The 17,163-nt window shown below is 61.6% G+C and overlaps 1 protein-coding gene across 1 annotated transcript; it reads left to right on the top strand.

Annotated features, from left to right (window-relative positions):
• The first annotated feature begins 1,687 nt into the window (after positions 1 to 1,687).
• Positions 1,688 to 11,210, top strand: TBX2 (T-box transcription factor 2). The gene is made up of 7 exons (XM_036838279.1): positions 1,688 to 2,428; positions 3,548 to 3,815; positions 4,823 to 4,969; positions 6,171 to 6,247; positions 6,357 to 6,520; positions 6,972 to 7,606; positions 9,822 to 11,210. Exons 1-7 carry the CDS (start codon positions 2,034 to 2,036, stop codon positions 10,272 to 10,274), a joined length of 2,139 nt encoding a protein of 712 aa, XP_036694174.1. The 5' UTR covers positions 1,688 to 2,033; the 3' UTR covers positions 10,275 to 11,210.
• Positions 11,211 to 17,163: the final 5,953 nt, after the last annotated feature.

Below are 17,163 nucleotides of genomic sequence, written 5' to 3'. Positions count from 1 at the left end.
CTAAGAGAGGAGCGACCCAGTAGAGAGTGAGGTCGTGAAGAAAAACCCTTTGGGGGCGGCGCCCTGTTGCGCGCTGGGTAGGGGGGTAGCGAGATCTCCGGGGTCGGCTCAGAAAAGTAGAAAAAAAGTTCGGGGAGGCCAAACCGCTCCGGCCGGTCCCCAACCCGCACTGCCGGGGTGATCAGATTTTACACGGCAGGTCTGCGTGTGCAGCGACAGGATTCCCTGCGACTGGTGTGCGCAGCGGATGGGACACTGTTGGATGTGGGCTGTACGCGCCCACAACGCCGGCGCAAACCCGCTCCGGCAGAACTCACCCGCCTTTGCATTGGTTGTGCGGGCAGACGTGTCACCCGTGTCTAGTGCGTGGTCCGTCTTGCCTTCGGAACGCGACCTCCAGGAATCAGTGTCAGGCCTGAGACTGATTCAAGGCAGGTGTGTAGCCGCTTCACTGGGCGCACGCCTTAAGTTCGGCTCCCGCTGCGCACAGAAGGCACGACCACAGTGGGCGCGAAACACACACACACACACACACACACACCAAGGGCGGGAGGCAGTACTGGTGCTGCCTGAGAACAACTGCGGCAGGCGGGGGTAGGAGGGGGGGGTGGAGGCTCAACCGCAGGTGCGCACAGACGCTCAGACCCCCACACTCGTTGCTCGGCATTACTGAACCTGGGAGATGTGAGCTTTCGAGAGAGCTGGAAACAAATTCTAGGAAAGTGGAGGAGAGAGGATGCCGGTGTTTAGAATGAGGGGTACTTGTGTCTTTGGTACCGGATGCGGCGAAAATTCGTTGGGTCGCGGGTCAAGAACCTGGGGGCTGGATCCGCCCGCGCCTTGCCGCCCTGTGCTCGGCGGAAGGTGCACTCACACCTTCCCAGCCCCGAGGACCCGCTCTCCCGGCAGTGGGAGAGCTCTGCTTAGATCGGGGACGCAGGCGGATACTGGGCTGAGTCCAGGGCTTTCCCGGAACTCCCGGTTCCTCCTGAGTCTTCCTGTGAGGGGAGGCGCGGGCTAAGGGGTCCCCGCGTTTCCCGAGTGAAAGGCCGCGTCCCGCTCCCGCCCACGCCGGCCCCTCCAGGGCTCTGCAACGGCTCCACTCACCAGCTCCCGCCACCTGGGTTCCGCTCCGGGACCTCGGCAGCCAGCGCCTCCCGACTCGCCCGCCCACCGGCCTCTCTTTCCAGCACCCGCAGCCTCCCTCCGGAGTGCAGGGGCCCGGGCGGCGCCACGGCCGGGAGCGGGGTCGGAGGCCAAGCTGGGGCGCGGGCCAGAGCTGCCGGGCCGCCGGGCGCGGGAGAAGGAGGGCGCCCCCTCTCCTCTCTGGGCCGTGTCAATGCTTTGCACTTGGGGCGGCCTGCGGCTGGGGGTCCTTCCCCAGGGCCCTGGGACCCGGGCGCCCCCCGCCTCAGGCCCTTTCGGCAGGTCGGGTCGGCCCGCCGCACTTTCCTGTTCGGGCGCAGGCAGCCGCGGGCGCGGGCGACGGGGTGGGGGCCGGGGCAGGGGGAGGGGTCTCGGGGCTCGCTGGCCCGTCATTGGTTAATATTTTATTCTGTTGACATGTTTTCTTACTGCTGAGGCTTCCGACACCTTCTCCCCGGCCCCCCCTCCCGGCCGGAGCTTGGCCTGAGCTGTCAAAACCCCGCCCCCGGAGACCCACAATTGGTCCAAAAAGCGTAAAATCAGCAATCAAGGGGGGCCTGGCTCGTTAGCGCAGGGGATCCGAGCAGGGCAGGACATGTGAGATAGTCACAGTTTTCCAGAGATCACGACAAGATCTAACCAGTCGCGCGTGGTCCCCGGCGCCGGAGCGGGCCAGCCCAGCCCAGCCCAGCCCCGCACAGAGCCCCCGCCGCCCCCGCGCCCAGAGCCCCGCGTCCCTCGCCGTGCGCCGGACGGGGAACCGGGAGGAGCTGCCACCGCGCTTGCCACCTGGGTCGCCCTTCCTCCGCGTGCGCCGCCGCCCGGGCCGGGGGTCCGAGCCGCGCGCCCCCGGCCCCGGCCCCCGGGCGCCTGGGCCGGATGTCCCGATGAGAGAGCCGGCGCTGGCGGCCAGCGCCATGGCTTACCACCCGTTTCACGCGCCACGGCCGGCCGACTTCCCCATGTCCGCCTTCCTGGCGGCGGCGCAGCCCTCCTTCTTCCCGGCGCTCGCACTGCCGCCCGGCGCGCTGGCCAAGCCTCTGCCCGACCCCGGCTTGGCGGGGGCGGCGGCGGCGGCGGCGGCGGCAGCGGCGGCGGCCGAGGCGGGGCTGCACGTCTCGGCACTCGGCCCGCATCCGCCCGCTGCGCATCTGCGCTCGCTTAAGAGCCTGGAGCCTGAGGACGAGGTGGAGGACGACCCCAAGGTGACGCTGGAGGCCAAGGAGCTGTGGGACCAGTTCCACAAGCTGGGCACCGAGATGGTCATCACCAAGTCCGGGAGGTAGGGCGGCCGGCTGGCCGGAGGGCGCGCGGGTGGGCGGGAGGGGCACCCGACAGCACCCATCAGCGCCGAGCCCGCCGCTCTCGGCTCCCTGCTCGCTCGGGCCCCCGCACCACGCTTAGACAACCAAGTTGACTTTTCTTATTTGGCAGCGAACGAATTTTTTTAAACCAAAGCATCGAAATCTCCCAAATGAAAACGAAAATATGCTCCTGCAAAATAGCCCCAATCGGTATGAGTCCCAAAGCCGAGGAGGCCCCGCGGCTTGGCCCTGGCGGGTCTCCAGCGGTCTCGGCTGCAACTCCTCAGCCCCGCGGCCTCGCTCTCCTGCCTCCGAGGTTGGCTCGGTGCTCCGGGCAGATGCAGCGTCTCCCGCACTCTCCTCCGACCCTGGAGCCCAGAATGAGACTCGCACCCTGCTAGGCCCAGGCTGGCCCACTGGTTCCCGCCGGTCGCTGCGTTCTCGGCAGCGAGCCCCGAGCCGGCCCGGCTGCAGCCTGACCCGGCCTGGAGCCTTGTCCGCGCCGAGGAGCGAGGACCTCCAGACGCTCACGCCGCCCTAGGCCTTAAGGCCGGAAGAAAACTACAGTCCCCAACCACTCAAGCCTTTGACTCAGATACGGAGAATCCAGGCCTCAGGCTCACCCTCTTCCCCCGAACTTCAGGGTCAGGGTCCTTGTTCGGCGCTGTAACCCAGTTCCTTCCCCCAAACAAACAACATCCGAATTTATTTATGAGAGCTTCGGTCCCAAGTGGATATATCCCCTGAACGGATTTCAGGGAGAGTCAAGAGAAGCGGGTGTATTTATAAAGGCCCTGGATTTCTTTCATGAAAGCTCGGCTTTCATCTCAGATGAGGGAGAAAGAGGGTCACTAGATCTGAGCATAGGGCCGTTGGGAAGCCTTATAAATAGGAGAGGGTCTTGACAGGCAGAAATGGGGTCTCCCAGGAATAACAACCGCAGGTGGTGTCTCCCAGGCAGTAATAAGGGGGAGAGCAGCGACAACAGAGGAACACAGGTGGGGAAGCTCCAGGCAATGGTGTGTGGGGGGGAGGGGGAGGGGTCCTCCGACAGAGAGCCGGGTCCCATGACGTCTCCATCTTTCCCTTTCTCGCAGGAGGATGTTTCCTCCCTTCAAGGTGCGAGTCAGCGGCCTGGACAAGAAGGCCAAATATATCCTGCTGATGGACATCGTGGCCGCTGATGATTGCCGGTATAAATTCCATAACTCGCGCTGGATGGTGGCGGGCAAGGCCGACCCCGAGATGCCCAAACGGATGTACATCCACCCGGACAGCCCGGCCACAGGAGAGCAGTGGATGGCCAAGCCGGTGGCCTTCCATAAGCTGAAGCTGACCAACAACATCTCCGACAAGCACGGCTTCGTGAGTGCAGGGCGGATGTGCAGATTGGGGTCGGAGACTGAGCACCGGGCACTACAGGCAGTGGGGGGAGGAGAGGAGACCGCGGGATTCCCCAGAGGGGAGCGCTTGCCGAACCGGCAGGGTGCCCCTGCCCAGGTCACTGCCCTGTGGCCTGTGCCGGCTGGGCCTGGGCCCAGAGGGCTCTGCTCTGCAAGCCTGGAGAATGGTGGGGTTGGGGGCCGCTAAGCTCCAGGCTGCTCACAGCCTGAGCTCTCGTCAGGCCTTCCAAAGCCCCTCCTAGAGTCCAGCAGGAGGCAGGTGCGGCCGGAACTGGGTCATGCAGCCGCTGGTCTTTAGGTTCTGAACTTGGAAGCCCTGACCAGGACCTCAGCTTGTCCTCACCCTTCCCCGTGAACAAGACCCGGGTTCCCATCCCTCTCCCCAAACGAGGAGATTTAAAAGTTAAAACAGCCCCCTCCATACCTTTTCTGAGACTCCTTTCCCTCCTCCCACAGGCAGATTGCCCGACCAGGAGGAGGGAGTTTGGGGTTCTCACCGTTTCTGCCTGAGCCAGGGCCCCAGCGAATGGGAGGGGGGAGTTCATGGGGCAAAAGGGACTTGCTGTCCGGAGGTAGGGCAGTCGATGAGCCCTCGAAGGTCCCAATCTTCTCTCCGTGGGGTTACTAGGGGCTTAGCAGTGAGCCCAGGAAGAGAGGTTAAGAGTGGCATTGTAGGGGGGTTCATTTTGTTTTATTTTTGTTTTCAACTGGGGTAAATTTTTTTTTAATGGAGAGAGAAACTGTGAGGAAGAAAATTGAGAGAAAAAATAAAAGAAAAAGTAATACAGGAGGGAAAAGAAGCGGAGAAGACAGGAGAAAATGGGGAAGGGTGGGGGGTGGAATGGGGAAGGCAAACCCCTGAGAGAGACAGAGAGAGATGGAAAGAGGTCGGGTCCCCAGAGAACAGAAATGCTCAGGTCACAGGCTTGTGGGGGGGGGGCTGTCGGCTGACCCGCGCCCTCCCCGCAGACCATCCTGAACTCCATGCACAAGTACCAACCGCGCTTCCACATCGTGCGAGCTAACGACATCCTGAAGCTGCCCTACAGCACCTTCCGTACCTACGTGTTCCCCGAGACCGACTTCATCGCGGTCACTGCCTACCAGAACGACAAGGTGCGCGGGACCGGCGGCGGGCCCAGCCCCTGCACCGATGCCCTCCCCCACGTGCAGGCTCCAGCCCTCCACTCACACCCGCCCGCAGCCCCCCGCGCCCTCACGGCCCACTCCCGAGCACCAAGCCTCACGTCTGTAAGCGCAGCAGCCTCCGAAATCCCCCAGGCTCTCTCGCAAGCCCGCGACATGTACCCACGAGCCCCCCCGGGCACGCGAGCAGCTGGGCGCTCGTTGGGGTGGGGATATTTACTTAGCAATTAGCAGAGACTCCGGGCCGTGCTGACATTTTTACATTTTATTCGTTTATTTTTTGGCTCAGGGATGGGAATTTAAATGAAAAGAGGGCGCCAGAGGCAATCTGCCCAGGCGTTCCTGCTGCTAGGAACCCAACGCTAGGAACAGGGGGCCCAGTTTTCACTCTCCTGGGGGAGCCAGAGGGCGGGACAGGTGACAGCCCCCACCCCGCCATCCTTCTCTGGGTCAGTCCAGGCCCGGGACCCCTTGGGAGGTGCTTAGAGACTTTTCCTTCAAGTGAAAGGGCCTTTTCTGCGTGCTGCCTTTCTACACCCTCTCTCTAGAGAGGCAAAGCACCACCCCACTAGGCCTGTGCCCGTGTGCACCACTCTCGGGTGAACGACAGTGTCTGAGTGTCCTGCCGGTCGTTTTTTCTGTCTTGTGAACCGATGTGTCTGTCCCACGCGGATATGCGTGCACCATTTGGAGTGCCTTAGATTCGTGTGGAGGCGTGTGAATTCGTTTGGTTTCCTGGGCACTTGTTTTGCCTGTGTGTACTTGCATGTGTGCAGCCCGTGAGTGTGGTTGACTTTGTGTGTGTCTGCTGACCTGCGTGTGCTCTGCCGTCTGCGCCCTGCTCAGGTTCCGGGTTAGTTTAACTTGAGTGGCCTCGTGGGCTTGTGTGCACGCTTGGACGGATTTCGACTCTGGATGCACAGCTTTGGGCTTGTGTGTGCAAGTTGAGGGATTATGCCTCGAATAAAGTTTTTGGAGGTCGCTTTCCTCGAGGCCCGCCCGCCGGCCTCACCTTGCCTTGTGGCTTGGAGCGTCCTATCCCAGGTGGGCGGGTACCAAGTGCGCACTCCCCGGGCTCTCCTCTGGGCGGGCAGCCGCTGACCTCCGGGTGCCCCAGGCCAGGCTGGAAGAGCCGCATCCTGACCTGGCGCCGCCCCCTCGGTCCCCGCAGATCACGCAGCTTAAGATCGACAACAACCCATTTGCCAAGGGCTTCCGGGACACCGGGAATGGCCGGCGGGAGAAAAGGTGAGGGTGCACGGGACCGCCCTGCGGCGGTGCTTGGGGGAACAGGACATGGAAGGGGGCGGTGGGGGACTGCGCTGCGCTCTGACCCGCTCCGTCCACTTATCCCCAGGAAGCAGCTAACGCTGCCGTCGTTGCGCTTGTACGAGGAGCACTGCAAGCCAGAGCGCGACGGTGCCGAGTCGGACGCCTCGTCCTGCGAACCTCCCCCCGCGCGGGAACCGCCACCCTCCCCGGGGACAGCGCCTAGTCCCCTGCGCCTGCACCGGACTAGAGGTGCGGATCTGACGGGGAAGAGAAGGGGACCGGGAAGAGAAGGGGAGGGTGTCCACCGGGCGCCAGGTGGCTCGGTGCTCAACATCCGGCTAACTTAAGGCCTGGGAGAAGCGTCAGCAGTGAGCCTGGGAGCCTCTAACCCAGGACTCTCCGTGAGGGCGGTCCCAGGTGGCCCGCAGATCCTGCTGGGCTCCGAGTTAGGGCCCTGGCGCTGGGTGACTCTGTGGCAGTAAGGTTTTCTCTACCGGGTTCACCTTCTCCCACTGTACATAAGGTCTTGGATGAGGTGACCTACAACTGCCCTTAGCCCGACGAGCATCTAGAAGCTCCTCCGACTTGGCATGCCCGAGAGCAGGCTTTCGCACGTCTCTCCGGCCCGGCGCAGACACCGGGAGAGGCTTCGCACCTGCCTCTCCCGGGCCGTAACCCCGCGCGTCCTCTCTCCCCGCAGCCGAGGAGAAGTCGTGCGCCGCGGACAGTGACCCAGAGCCCGAGAGGCTGAGCGAGGAGCGCGCGGGGCAGGCGCTAGGCCGCAGCCCGGCCCTGGACGGCGGCAGCCCCCCTCGCTTGACCGAACCCGAGCGCGCCCGGGAGCGGCGCAGCCCCGAGAGGGCCAAGGAGCCGGCCGAGAGCGGCGGGGACGGCCTGTTTGGCCTGCGGAGCCTAGAGAAGGAGCGCGCCGAAGCCCGGCGGAAGGACGAGGGGCGCAAGGAGGCCGGCGAGAGCAAGGAGCCCGGCCTGGCGCCGCTGGTGGTGCAGACAGACAGTGCGTCCCCCCTGGGCGCCGGACACCTGCCGGGCTTGGCTTTCTCCGGCCACCTGCACGGGCAGCAGTTCTTCGGGCCCCTGGGGGCCGGCCAGCCGCTCTTTCTGCACCCGGGACAGTTCGCCATGGGCCCCGGCGCCTTCTCCGCCATGGGCATGGGCCACCTACTGGCCTCGGTGGCAGGCGGCGGCAGTGGAGGAGGCGGCGGGCCAGGGACAGCCACCGGGCTGGACGCAGGCGGGCTGGGTCCCGCGGCCAGCGCGGCAAGCACCGCCGGGCCCTTCCCGTTCCACCTCTCCCAGCACATGCTGGCATCTCAGGTAAGGCCTGTGAGCTGGTGGCAACACGATGGAGGGAGGAGGACTGAGGTGGGCAGAGGAGACAGGCATAGGGCTTGAGGATGCCATAGGCGCTCCAGTGCTTCCAGCCGGCAAGGACTCCCTCCTGGGGAGACCCAATGGACCCTCTGGAACACACCTAGGTTCAGGGAGACTAGGATTGTAGGTCCAGGGTTTGCAAGGGCACTGCTTCTGACTCCTGTGTGACCTTGGGCAAGTCCCTGACCCTCTCTGGGCCTATTTCCTTCCCTGTAACCCTAGCATAGAGTGGCACCCGTTAGACTCTTTCTGCTCTGGCTGCCCTGGGCTTCTGTAAGTCCACTTGCCTGGCCTGCCTCAGGACATTTTTCTTGGGAACAAAGATCCCTGGCTCACTGTCAGTCCCTGAAAGGTTAAGGTGGCTGGACAAAAGGAGTAGGAAAATTTGCAATATGTTTTGGATAATTGACCACCCAAATGACCCACCTCCCAGATGTCTCTGGTCCCTTTCAGACCCTCCAGGAAGTCCTCTGACCTGACAAAGGACTGGGCTCTCCCTTCCCCCACACCAGGTTTCCCAACTCTCCCAGCCACATGTCTCAGAGATGAGGGGCTCGGTTCCCCAGGCCCAAGTTGAAATTCTGAGCTCCCAGGGGAAAGTTTATGAAACTGTGGCCAGCAGCAAAATAAGAAGATCTGATGGGGAGAGCGGCCTCTTTGGTTGCTTGGGTGGAATATTCCCTGTGGAAAGATTTGGAATCTCTACATTCATTTTCCTCCCTCTGAGGTTTCTGGCAAATTGAACCCGTGAGATCTTATCTTAAGGGAAGGAAAATAGGAGTTCAGATCTGAGAAGGCTCCTTTGGTTCAGAAGCAAATATTTTTAAAGTGGGGGAGGGGATTCTGAAATGAGTTTTAAATAGAGCTCAGCGTCAGGGGTGTGTGGAGTGAGTGTTTGAGGCACTAACATCACATATCTGGGGATCTGAGCTGGCAAGGAAGCCTCCAGAAAATGGAGTTCAGGGCCTGGAGGTTGAATCTGCACCCTTGAGTCGGTGTGTATGTGATGCCTCCTCCTCAGACAAATTCTGGTGATAAGCATGGGCATCAGAGAGGTCACAGGGAAGTCAGGGCTTCTAGACACAGCCTGGTCAACAGGTGCAAGGCCAGGGCAAGAGTACTCAGCACTCAGGAGGCATCACTTGGTGTACTGCTAGTGGTTAAGTTCTCAAGCCAGGATAGCTCACCTCTGGCCATCAGGAAGAGCCAAAACCTGGGAGGTCTGAAGCCTCCCTCCTTCCTCTGAGACACCATGTCTGAATGCTCAGTAGGGCTTGACCTTCTCAGGAAGGATATTTTCTCATTCCTGACTAAGCTACTTCTCTTCCTTCTCCCTGCCTGAGCCAGGCCTGAGGCTCCCCGGAAGCCCAGCCCAGTCAGCTCCTGCCCTCCTCCCCATACCCACATACTGTGTGGAGTGAACATTATCTCAAAGGTCAGATAATCCAAAAGCCGGGCCTCAGGGACTCAGGCAGTGTTTGTCCAGGGTTTCCCAGCTACTGTGCTTTCCACAGGCAAAGACTTTGCATTCCTTCCTCAGCTGCCACTTAGGTGCCGCCAGGAGTTCTTTGTATTCAGGCCAGTTTATATACTGATTGGCATCTGTATCCTTCTCCTGGTCCAGGCAGGAGACCCCTGAGCAGGTGGGCAGGCAGAGGGAGAATTTACAAAGACCCCCGGCCCCCACCCCACCCCTCGCCTGTGCTTCCCCAGCCCTGCGGGGCACCTGCGGATAGAAAGGCTGGGGAGGACACTGTTGTAAGCGAGCAGAACCTCCCTCCCAGCACAGCCAAAGATGCCTGCTGGCCACCTGGCCCTGTGCCAGCCCTGTTTCCTCCCTCAAGGCCCATGCTAGTTCAGCTGCCTGTAATGGCCTTCCCATACTCGGATTGTAATACCCGGCACAGAGCTTGATGGCGCCAGGTCTGTGCATCATAACCTGAAGCGAGCTCCCCTTCTAACTGGGTTTGGCCATAGGCATACCGGCTCATGCCTACCTGTGCTTTTTTGGGATTACAGTCATGTGAGCTCTGGTCTCATATTCCTAAAAACCGTAGGGCAAGGATTTCCAGTTGTAGCACCACCCCCAGAGCCCAGATCACCTGCAGAAACACCTCAGGCAGGATGCCTAACCCTTGTGTTGTTCTGTTTCTTCCAGGGAATCCCAATGCCCACTTTCGGAGGCCTCTTCCCCTACCCCTACACTTACATGGCTGCTGCTGCCGCAGCGGCCTCCGCTTTGCCAGCCACTAGTGCCGCGGCTGCTGCCGCCGCTGCCGCAGGCTCCCTGTCCCGGAGTCCCTTTCTGGGCAGTGCCCGGCCCCGCCTGCGCTTCAGCCCCTACCAGATCCCAGTCACCATCCCACCTAGCACTAGCCTCCTCACTACTGGGCTGGCGGCCGAGGGCCCCAAGGCTGCAGGCGGCAACAGCCGGGAGCCCAGCCCGCCGCCCGAGCTGGCTCTCCGCAAAGCGGGGGCCCCGCCCCGCGGGGCCCTGTCGCCCAGCGGCTCAGCCAAAGAGGCAGCCAGTGAACTGCAGAGCATCCAGAGACTGGTGAGTGGGCTGGAGAGCCAGCGAGCCCTCTCCCCCGGCAGGGAGTCGCCCAAGTGAGGGGGCCGCTCAGCTGCTCCGCTGGCCTCCTGAGCTGCCTGCCCCTGCTGCTTGGGACATGTACAGCACAGAATGGGTATTTATTTAAATAAAGGAGAAAAAGCGGGCTGCAGCAGCTGGAATGAAGCCCCGATCAGCCAGCCAGGGCCTGGGACACTTCCCTGGGCTTCAGAAGGAATCCGGCTGCCAGGAACGCAGTCGCGTTGGAGCCACTGGATTTGGTCCAAGCCTGCTCCCGTGTCAAGGTGTCATCGGCGGGGCCCTCTCCGGGTCCTCCAGCGCTGTGGGGAGGCCTCGTCCCTGGCCCAGCCAGAGGCTGGCTCTTCGGGAGCCAGAAGGTGCAGGGGTCAGGCGGGGGAGCCCCAGAACCCCTAGCCTCGGGCTGGGACCGCTTGAGAATCTGGGGTGAGGGGTGCTGGGGTCAGTGAAGATTCAAGTCAGTGTAGACTTGAGCTGAGAGAACCTGTTCTTTTAGTCCTTCCACCTCTTCACCCAGACAGGCGCCCCTCCCACCCCTGGGTCAGCAGAGGAAGTGGCACTTCAGCCTTGAGTCCCCAGGGGAAAAAAAAAAGATATTTATGAAATAAATGGTAATTTGTGTAAATAAGCTTTAAGGTTCCCAGAATATGCAAATTGGTATTAATTTATTCAAAGGTGTACATTGCTGTGTACATAATATTTAGAGATTAACTCATAGCATTTAATTTTTTTTTTCATTTTACATGAGCATCTATATTGTACAGGGCTGGGGGGTGTCCTTGGCTGCGGGAGAGGGCTCCGATCCCTGGAGGAGCTCCCACCCCGCCAGCCCCTCGGCCCCTGCGCCCGGGCTTTGCTCTTCCGGCCCGCGGGCTCCACCTCAGGTTTTCACTTTTCGCTCTGGAGCGAGACGAAACGACAAAAACTCGAGAAAACAATAAAACGCTACAATGCGAAGTGAACGGCGCAGTGCGCTCTGTGGGTCGCGCGGGGCAGGGGCGCCGCAAGCGCGTCAGGTGGGACTGGAGGCGGGGACCGAAGGTTGGGCGCCCCGGGCTCGGCGGCAGCTGCTCCCCGGGGGCGGCTGCAAGGCTTGGGCGGCGAGCTGAGCTGCGAGGCCGGGCGGCGCCGGCGCGGGCTGCGGGCTGGGCCGGGAGGCGCCGAGCCGCCGCGAGCCCCCGCGCTCCCAGCGCGTCCGCGTCCCAGGCCGGGGGCCGGGCTCCCTCTGCTGGCCGCCAGCCTCTGGCCGCCTCTCCCGCCACTCCGCGTCGGGCCTCCCGCTCCCAGTCCGGGGCACCACAGTGGAATTGCACCCCCTTTCAGAGCCTCTGGGTAGGTGGGGCTGATAAGATGGGTGCTCCCTGCTCCCTCTTTCCCTTCGGAGGAGGGGTTTGGCCATGGTCCCCCATATACCGCGGACCCTAGAATCCTTTTCCATCTCTCTGTCTCCTGAACCTCAAAAAGAAACGTTCTCTCCGTATCAGGGTTGTTGACTAGAGTGGCAAAGTCTAGCCTGAAAGTTCTCCGGTGGAAATCATCTAAATCCCTCTTGGGGGCGTGGGGAGTGAGGGTCACTAGGCTCTTTCTTTTCCTGCCTCACTTTCCCCTTGTATAGTAATGGGTTCAGATGGTGATCTCTCAGGGAGCTCCACTGTGTCAGTCTCCATTAGGCCTCCTTCCCCGTGGCCCACGTCTGCAAGGACAGCTGCCTCCTGCCCCTATCCCATGAGGGCGGCATCTTCTCTCTTCTTCACCCAGCCAACAGGTGTCACCAGCCCCAAATCCTAGCAGTGGAAGGGATGGGAGACGGGCGGTCACTCTTTCAAACCCAGTTCCTTCCTCATTAAGCCTTGGAGATCCATAACACCCTGGCCCAGCAGGCTGCTCAACTTGGGTACTTTGGGGGACGAGAGGCTCTGGCTTCCTGTTCACCAGGGCCATCAAGGATGGTGAGATGGAGGAAGGATGAAGGAGGAGGTGGAATTGGCCTCCAAACTCCCAGGACACCTTCTTGGGCCGACACATTTGCAAGGAAGAGAATCATGTCTGCCTTTTCCAGGGAGGGAGCTGGCCACAGGTCACGCTGAATTCGGCGAGGGGCTCAGCCAGTGAACCAGTGGGAGGGCCAGAACACTGTCCCACTCTCGGAGGGTGGGCTCCGGCTTCCGTGCCTCTGACCTTCGGGCGTGCAGGACAGCGAGGCGGGCAGTTCAGGAACAAGGTGGAGCAGAAAGTCCCTTTTCTCAGCTCAAATAAAATCCTCTGTGTACAGTGTGTTTATTCGAGGTCTCTTCGGGCTAAAAACGCCTCTAAAATTCGAAGAGGGGCGCGTTGGTTTCTTCCGGTTTCTCACTGTCAGCCCGTCTAGGAAGAATTGGGAAGAGGCTGCGGAGCGAGCTGCTGACACCAGGGGTCAGCACCGACCCGGAGCCGCGGGCGGGCCCGCGGGCAGATGGGAAACTGGAGGAGGGTCGCTGTCAAAGCCGGGCAGAGCGGCCAGTTTGCGGCCGCGTTCTCACCGCGTGGTGGCTGCAGCGCCCCGGGTGGGGTGGAGTGATACTCCAAGGCCTCGAGAGGCCCCGGGCCCCGAGCGCAGCTTGGCGAGTCGTCCCCCCTTCCCCCCTGACCCCCAACCGCACAGTCCCCTCCCTGAGTCTCCCTCGCGCCTCTGCGCTGGGTCCCAGCTGCGAGCCTGAGTTCGGCTGCGGGAACCGCGCGGTCGAGTCCCAGACAAAGGCCAGGCCGCTCCCTGGCCCAATTAAGCCACCCGCCTCCCAGCTTTCATTGTTCCCGGGGTCGCCAATTAGCCCAGGCGCCCCGCGTCCCGCCGCTCCGGTGTCCCAAGGCCTCCTTAACCCTTCAGGGCCTGGCACCAGGCGCCCTAGACGGCAGAATCCCCGGCGGACGAGTGTGGAGGGCTTGCTGAGCTGGTGTGTCCCCGCGAGGCCCTGTGCCTTGGGACTGCGGGGTGTGAGAGGGAATTGTACGTGTCGGCGTGGGATTGTGAGTGTGATTCACAGGGGAGTTTGGAGGCTAGGGGTGTGGGTGTCGGGGGCTCCGTGAGACCCCTAGCGGCTGGGCAGCGAGGAGTGCGAGACCTAGGGGACCTCATTTCCTCTTCTGCCAATCCGAGTCTCCCGAGCCCTCGAGTCATCCCCCTACCCCTACCCCCACCCCCGCCAACCCACCCCCCAAAAATGCTGCCGCGGAAAATCTTGAGCATCAGTGGCCCCGCCCTGTCCTCCCCAAGGGCGCAGAACTGGGACCCGCCTCCGCAGCTTACCGCGAACGTCCACGCAGGCCACCCCTTGCAGACAGCGGGGCGTGTTCAGCTTGGTGCTCCCCATGACACCCACAGGTGAAAGCCCCGGCTGCAGGCCCCTCCCCGCCCACCCACCCCCAGCCCCCGTTTCCCGGGTATAGGACGGTTCAAGGGACAGAGTCTCGATGAAACCGAGGTTTAAACTCTGAGCCTGCCTTCCTCTCTGCTTTGGGAAGTACCCCACATCCAATCCCACTCTGTCGTCTCCTTCGCCGTCCTGGACCCCAAAGTCCGTAGCACCAGCCCGGCATACAAGGTCCGTCGAGGGGCCAAGGGCTCCGTGCTCTAGGGCCCGGGCAGCAGAGGGGAGACCTGTGAGCGCCCGGGTTAAGGGGCAAAGGTTAAGGAGCCTGAGCTCCGGGTCCTCTCTGGGCACTCCCCCAGGAGGGCCCTTGGCAGTGCAGCTTGGTCACCCTCACTGAATACGTTCCTGTCTCCGTCCGAACGCGCCGGGGATTTTGATTTGCCCTTGGAGCTCCTTTTGGACTCTCTGGAGGCGCGGACCCGCTCACCCCACCTCTCACTCATTCCCGAAGCACCAGGTTCCCAGAGCCGACGGCCGCCTCTCTTCTCCAGTCCCCTCCTTTTGGTACCTTCCGCAGCTCCCGGCCAGGAACGGACCTGGAGCGAGCCCTGTCCGGGGACCGTGGCAACTCCCCATATGCCCACCAGATGGCGCTTTAGGACAGGGGCCGGGCGGCAGCCGGACAGCCCGCCCCGGGCTAGAGCTGGGGTGGACCGAGAGCCGCAGCAAGAGCGGCGCGGAGGCAGAGCCACAGACTACCGTAGATCCAGGCCCAGAGATGGGCACAGGCAGCCAGCCAAAAGACCGAGGCGCTCCGTGGAGCCCAAAGGAAGCTCTGGACAGCGGCTGCAGACACAAGGATGGGATTGCCCTAGGCTCGGGATGGGGGCTTCCTTTCTCCTCGGGGCCGCCCTGCCGGGCCAGTTCCCCGACCTGCGAAGCCCCAGCTGCAAACACCCACCGGCCGCCTTCTGTGTGCCGGGCGGGCTAGGGCCCTTGCGATCCCTCTCCGGGCAGGAGGCCGCCTGACTCCCGCCTTCCGGACGTCTCAGAAGCGGGGCTGTGGGCTTGGACCCGTCGCGCGCCGGACGAACTGCTCTGCCCGGCGGGGCCCCCACGAAGGTGCGGGGTGGGGGGATAGGAGGTTGAGGCGGCTCCCGGGAGATGGGCGGGATCCAGTGGGCCTCCCGCTGGGAGGTGCACTGAGGCGCCTTCCTCCCCCACCCCTGTCTTCAGGGGCAGGATGGGCCCCCGGCCCCCCACTGCCACTCCGGGGCGAGACTTGCGGAGCTGCTTCCCCAGGATCCTGCCTCCGTGGGCCCCGGTGCCAGAAGCCCTGGGGAGGCTTCGGGTCTGCGTTGTTCCAGTGGGAAGCGGTGGGGACTGGAGAGGGCACAGGGGTCAGCCTGAGAATCTCTCCCTCGGGTTTAAAAGCCACCAAGGTTCTGGGTCAGGTTTGAATGGGGACGGGGGAGTGTGAGGCCCAATGTCCTATTGCCAGTTTGATTCGGGGCCGAGGTTTGGAAGGCTGATTCCAGCTGACGCTTAAAGTCCCCAGGTGAGCTCTGGCACTCTCAGAGATTACCTCCCTTATTATTAACTAAGGGTACACAGCTAGAAAGCTGCGACACAGTCACCAGCTTGTTGTGTGACCCCAGCCGGGTGTCCTTCCTGCCCTAGGCCTCCAGCTCTTTCCCCTTCAATGTATAACACAGGATAGAATCAAACCCATGGTAATTTAGTAGTTATCTACATGTCCATCTACCGCGGAAGCTGGGGAGACAGGTATAAAGTCAAGCTGTGAGTCTTGCTGTGTGACCTTGGACAATGTGACTTTCTTCTCTGGGCCAAATCCTCCTCCTGAAGATAAGTGGTTTGGAGTAAAATCACATTGGTCTGTGAGTGACCAGGTGACCTCGCTCTCCAATTCCCAGTGACCCCCAGTCTCAACGTCTTCAGATAAGAGGCTGGGACTCTGCTTCCATTTAATGTTTGAGGAACCTAAGCCTGGAGGATAGGCGGGGTTATCCACAGACCCAGGCTGTTGTTGCTGAGATTCCTGGGGTTGGGGGTAAGGCTGGTGGCCAGAATGAATTCACAATTAGGAAATCACATTCCAGGTCCTGAAACCCTCAGGGAACCGGCTGGCTCCAGCTGCCTCCACTCCTTGTGGGATGTGGTCGCCGCCCCCGCCAGCCCTGCAACCCCCTTCCACGTTGGCACAAACTGCAGGAGAGGCACAGCTTGGTGGAGGGTGGGTTTGGCACCCAGCACCACAGTTTGCCCACTGACTGTGACTTCTTCCCAAAGAGAGAAGGGGATACTGATGGAGGGCATTCAGGCACCCATGTTTAAGGGTGCCCCCCCAGACCTGGGATACCAGCAGGCTAATTCCTTAGCTGGTGGAAGGCTTTGGGGGCATTCAAAGCACTTCTGTGTATGGGCTTTCACTGAACCCTCACTGGCAGGCTGTTGACGGCGAATCCCCATTTCACAGCCGATGGCAGTGAGGTTCAGGGAGGTGAAGTGAAGTGCCCCAGGCCATCCAGTAAATAAAGGAAGAGCTCTTTCACAATCCCACGGGCCTGGTCCTTGGAAATGTTAGCTGATGAAGTGACGATGGGTGAGAGTCAGCCTCATGGCTGGGAAAGGGCAAAGGGGCCGGGTGCCCTCTGTGGCCCGCCGGGCCGCGTGTCCATGGGAGAAGCAGCCTGACTCGGAGCCCAAGACCAGGACACCAGGGGAAGGGTGGCCTCCCCGCTTCATGTCAGCCCAGCAGGGCCTGCCAGGGCCCCCTGGTGGGGGCAGGGGCTTCCTCTGTGTAAACCATAGCAGGGGGGATGTCACGTGGCAAGTGCTAAGCTCAGCGATGTTTGGTCTCCTTATTGTTGATTTCAGTCCCCAAGAGAACAAGGTATCCTCCTGCCCCACCGCACCTTCTCCTCAGCCCGAGGGGAGGAGCTGTGGAACACCCACCATGTGCTCAACGCTGGGCCTGCCTTTTCTCATTGCATTCTCAGCTGGGTAGTGGGTATGCTCATGCCCATTTTACAGAAGAGAAAACCAAGGCTTAGGCCTGCCCAAGGTTATAGAGCTGCTAAGAAGCAGGTCACAGGCCATGGCAAGGTCTGGCCGACCCTAAGCCTAAGCTCCTTCCTGGAGCCCTCTTTCCTACAGCCCCAGGACCTCCAAGTGCCACTGGGCATTCAGCCCAGCCTCCCATGGCGGGCTCTTGTGGGACTGGTCCTTATTTAGCCCTGCCCCACTTTGGGTTTTATTTCCTTCTCGGAGGGGCTGTCCACTCTCCCAGCTTTGGTCTCCCGCAACTGTCCTGGTGTGTCCATAGCAATTCTAACTTTAGTATCACTAGATCAAGTTCTGAGAAACCCCTCAGATCTTAGCAAATCACCCAGGAGGTCACCCTGCCACTCACACAAAGACACCCACGCACATGCATGCATGTATGTGGAGACCCATACATAGTATGCTAACACCCACCCACACACACACAGACACACAAATGTAGTCATATATGGACACCCCGCCCCCAAACACACAGAGGC

This window comes from Balaenoptera musculus, chromosome 20, assembly GCF_009873245.2.
Source record: "Balaenoptera musculus isolate JJ_BM4_2016_0621 chromosome 20, mBalMus1.pri.v3, whole genome shotgun sequence".
Taxonomy (NCBI): Eukaryota; Metazoa; Chordata; class Mammalia; order Artiodactyla; family Balaenopteridae; genus Balaenoptera; species Balaenoptera musculus.
Note: the sequence above shows the minus strand (reverse complement) of the source record. Positions and strands in the feature narration are given on the sequence as shown.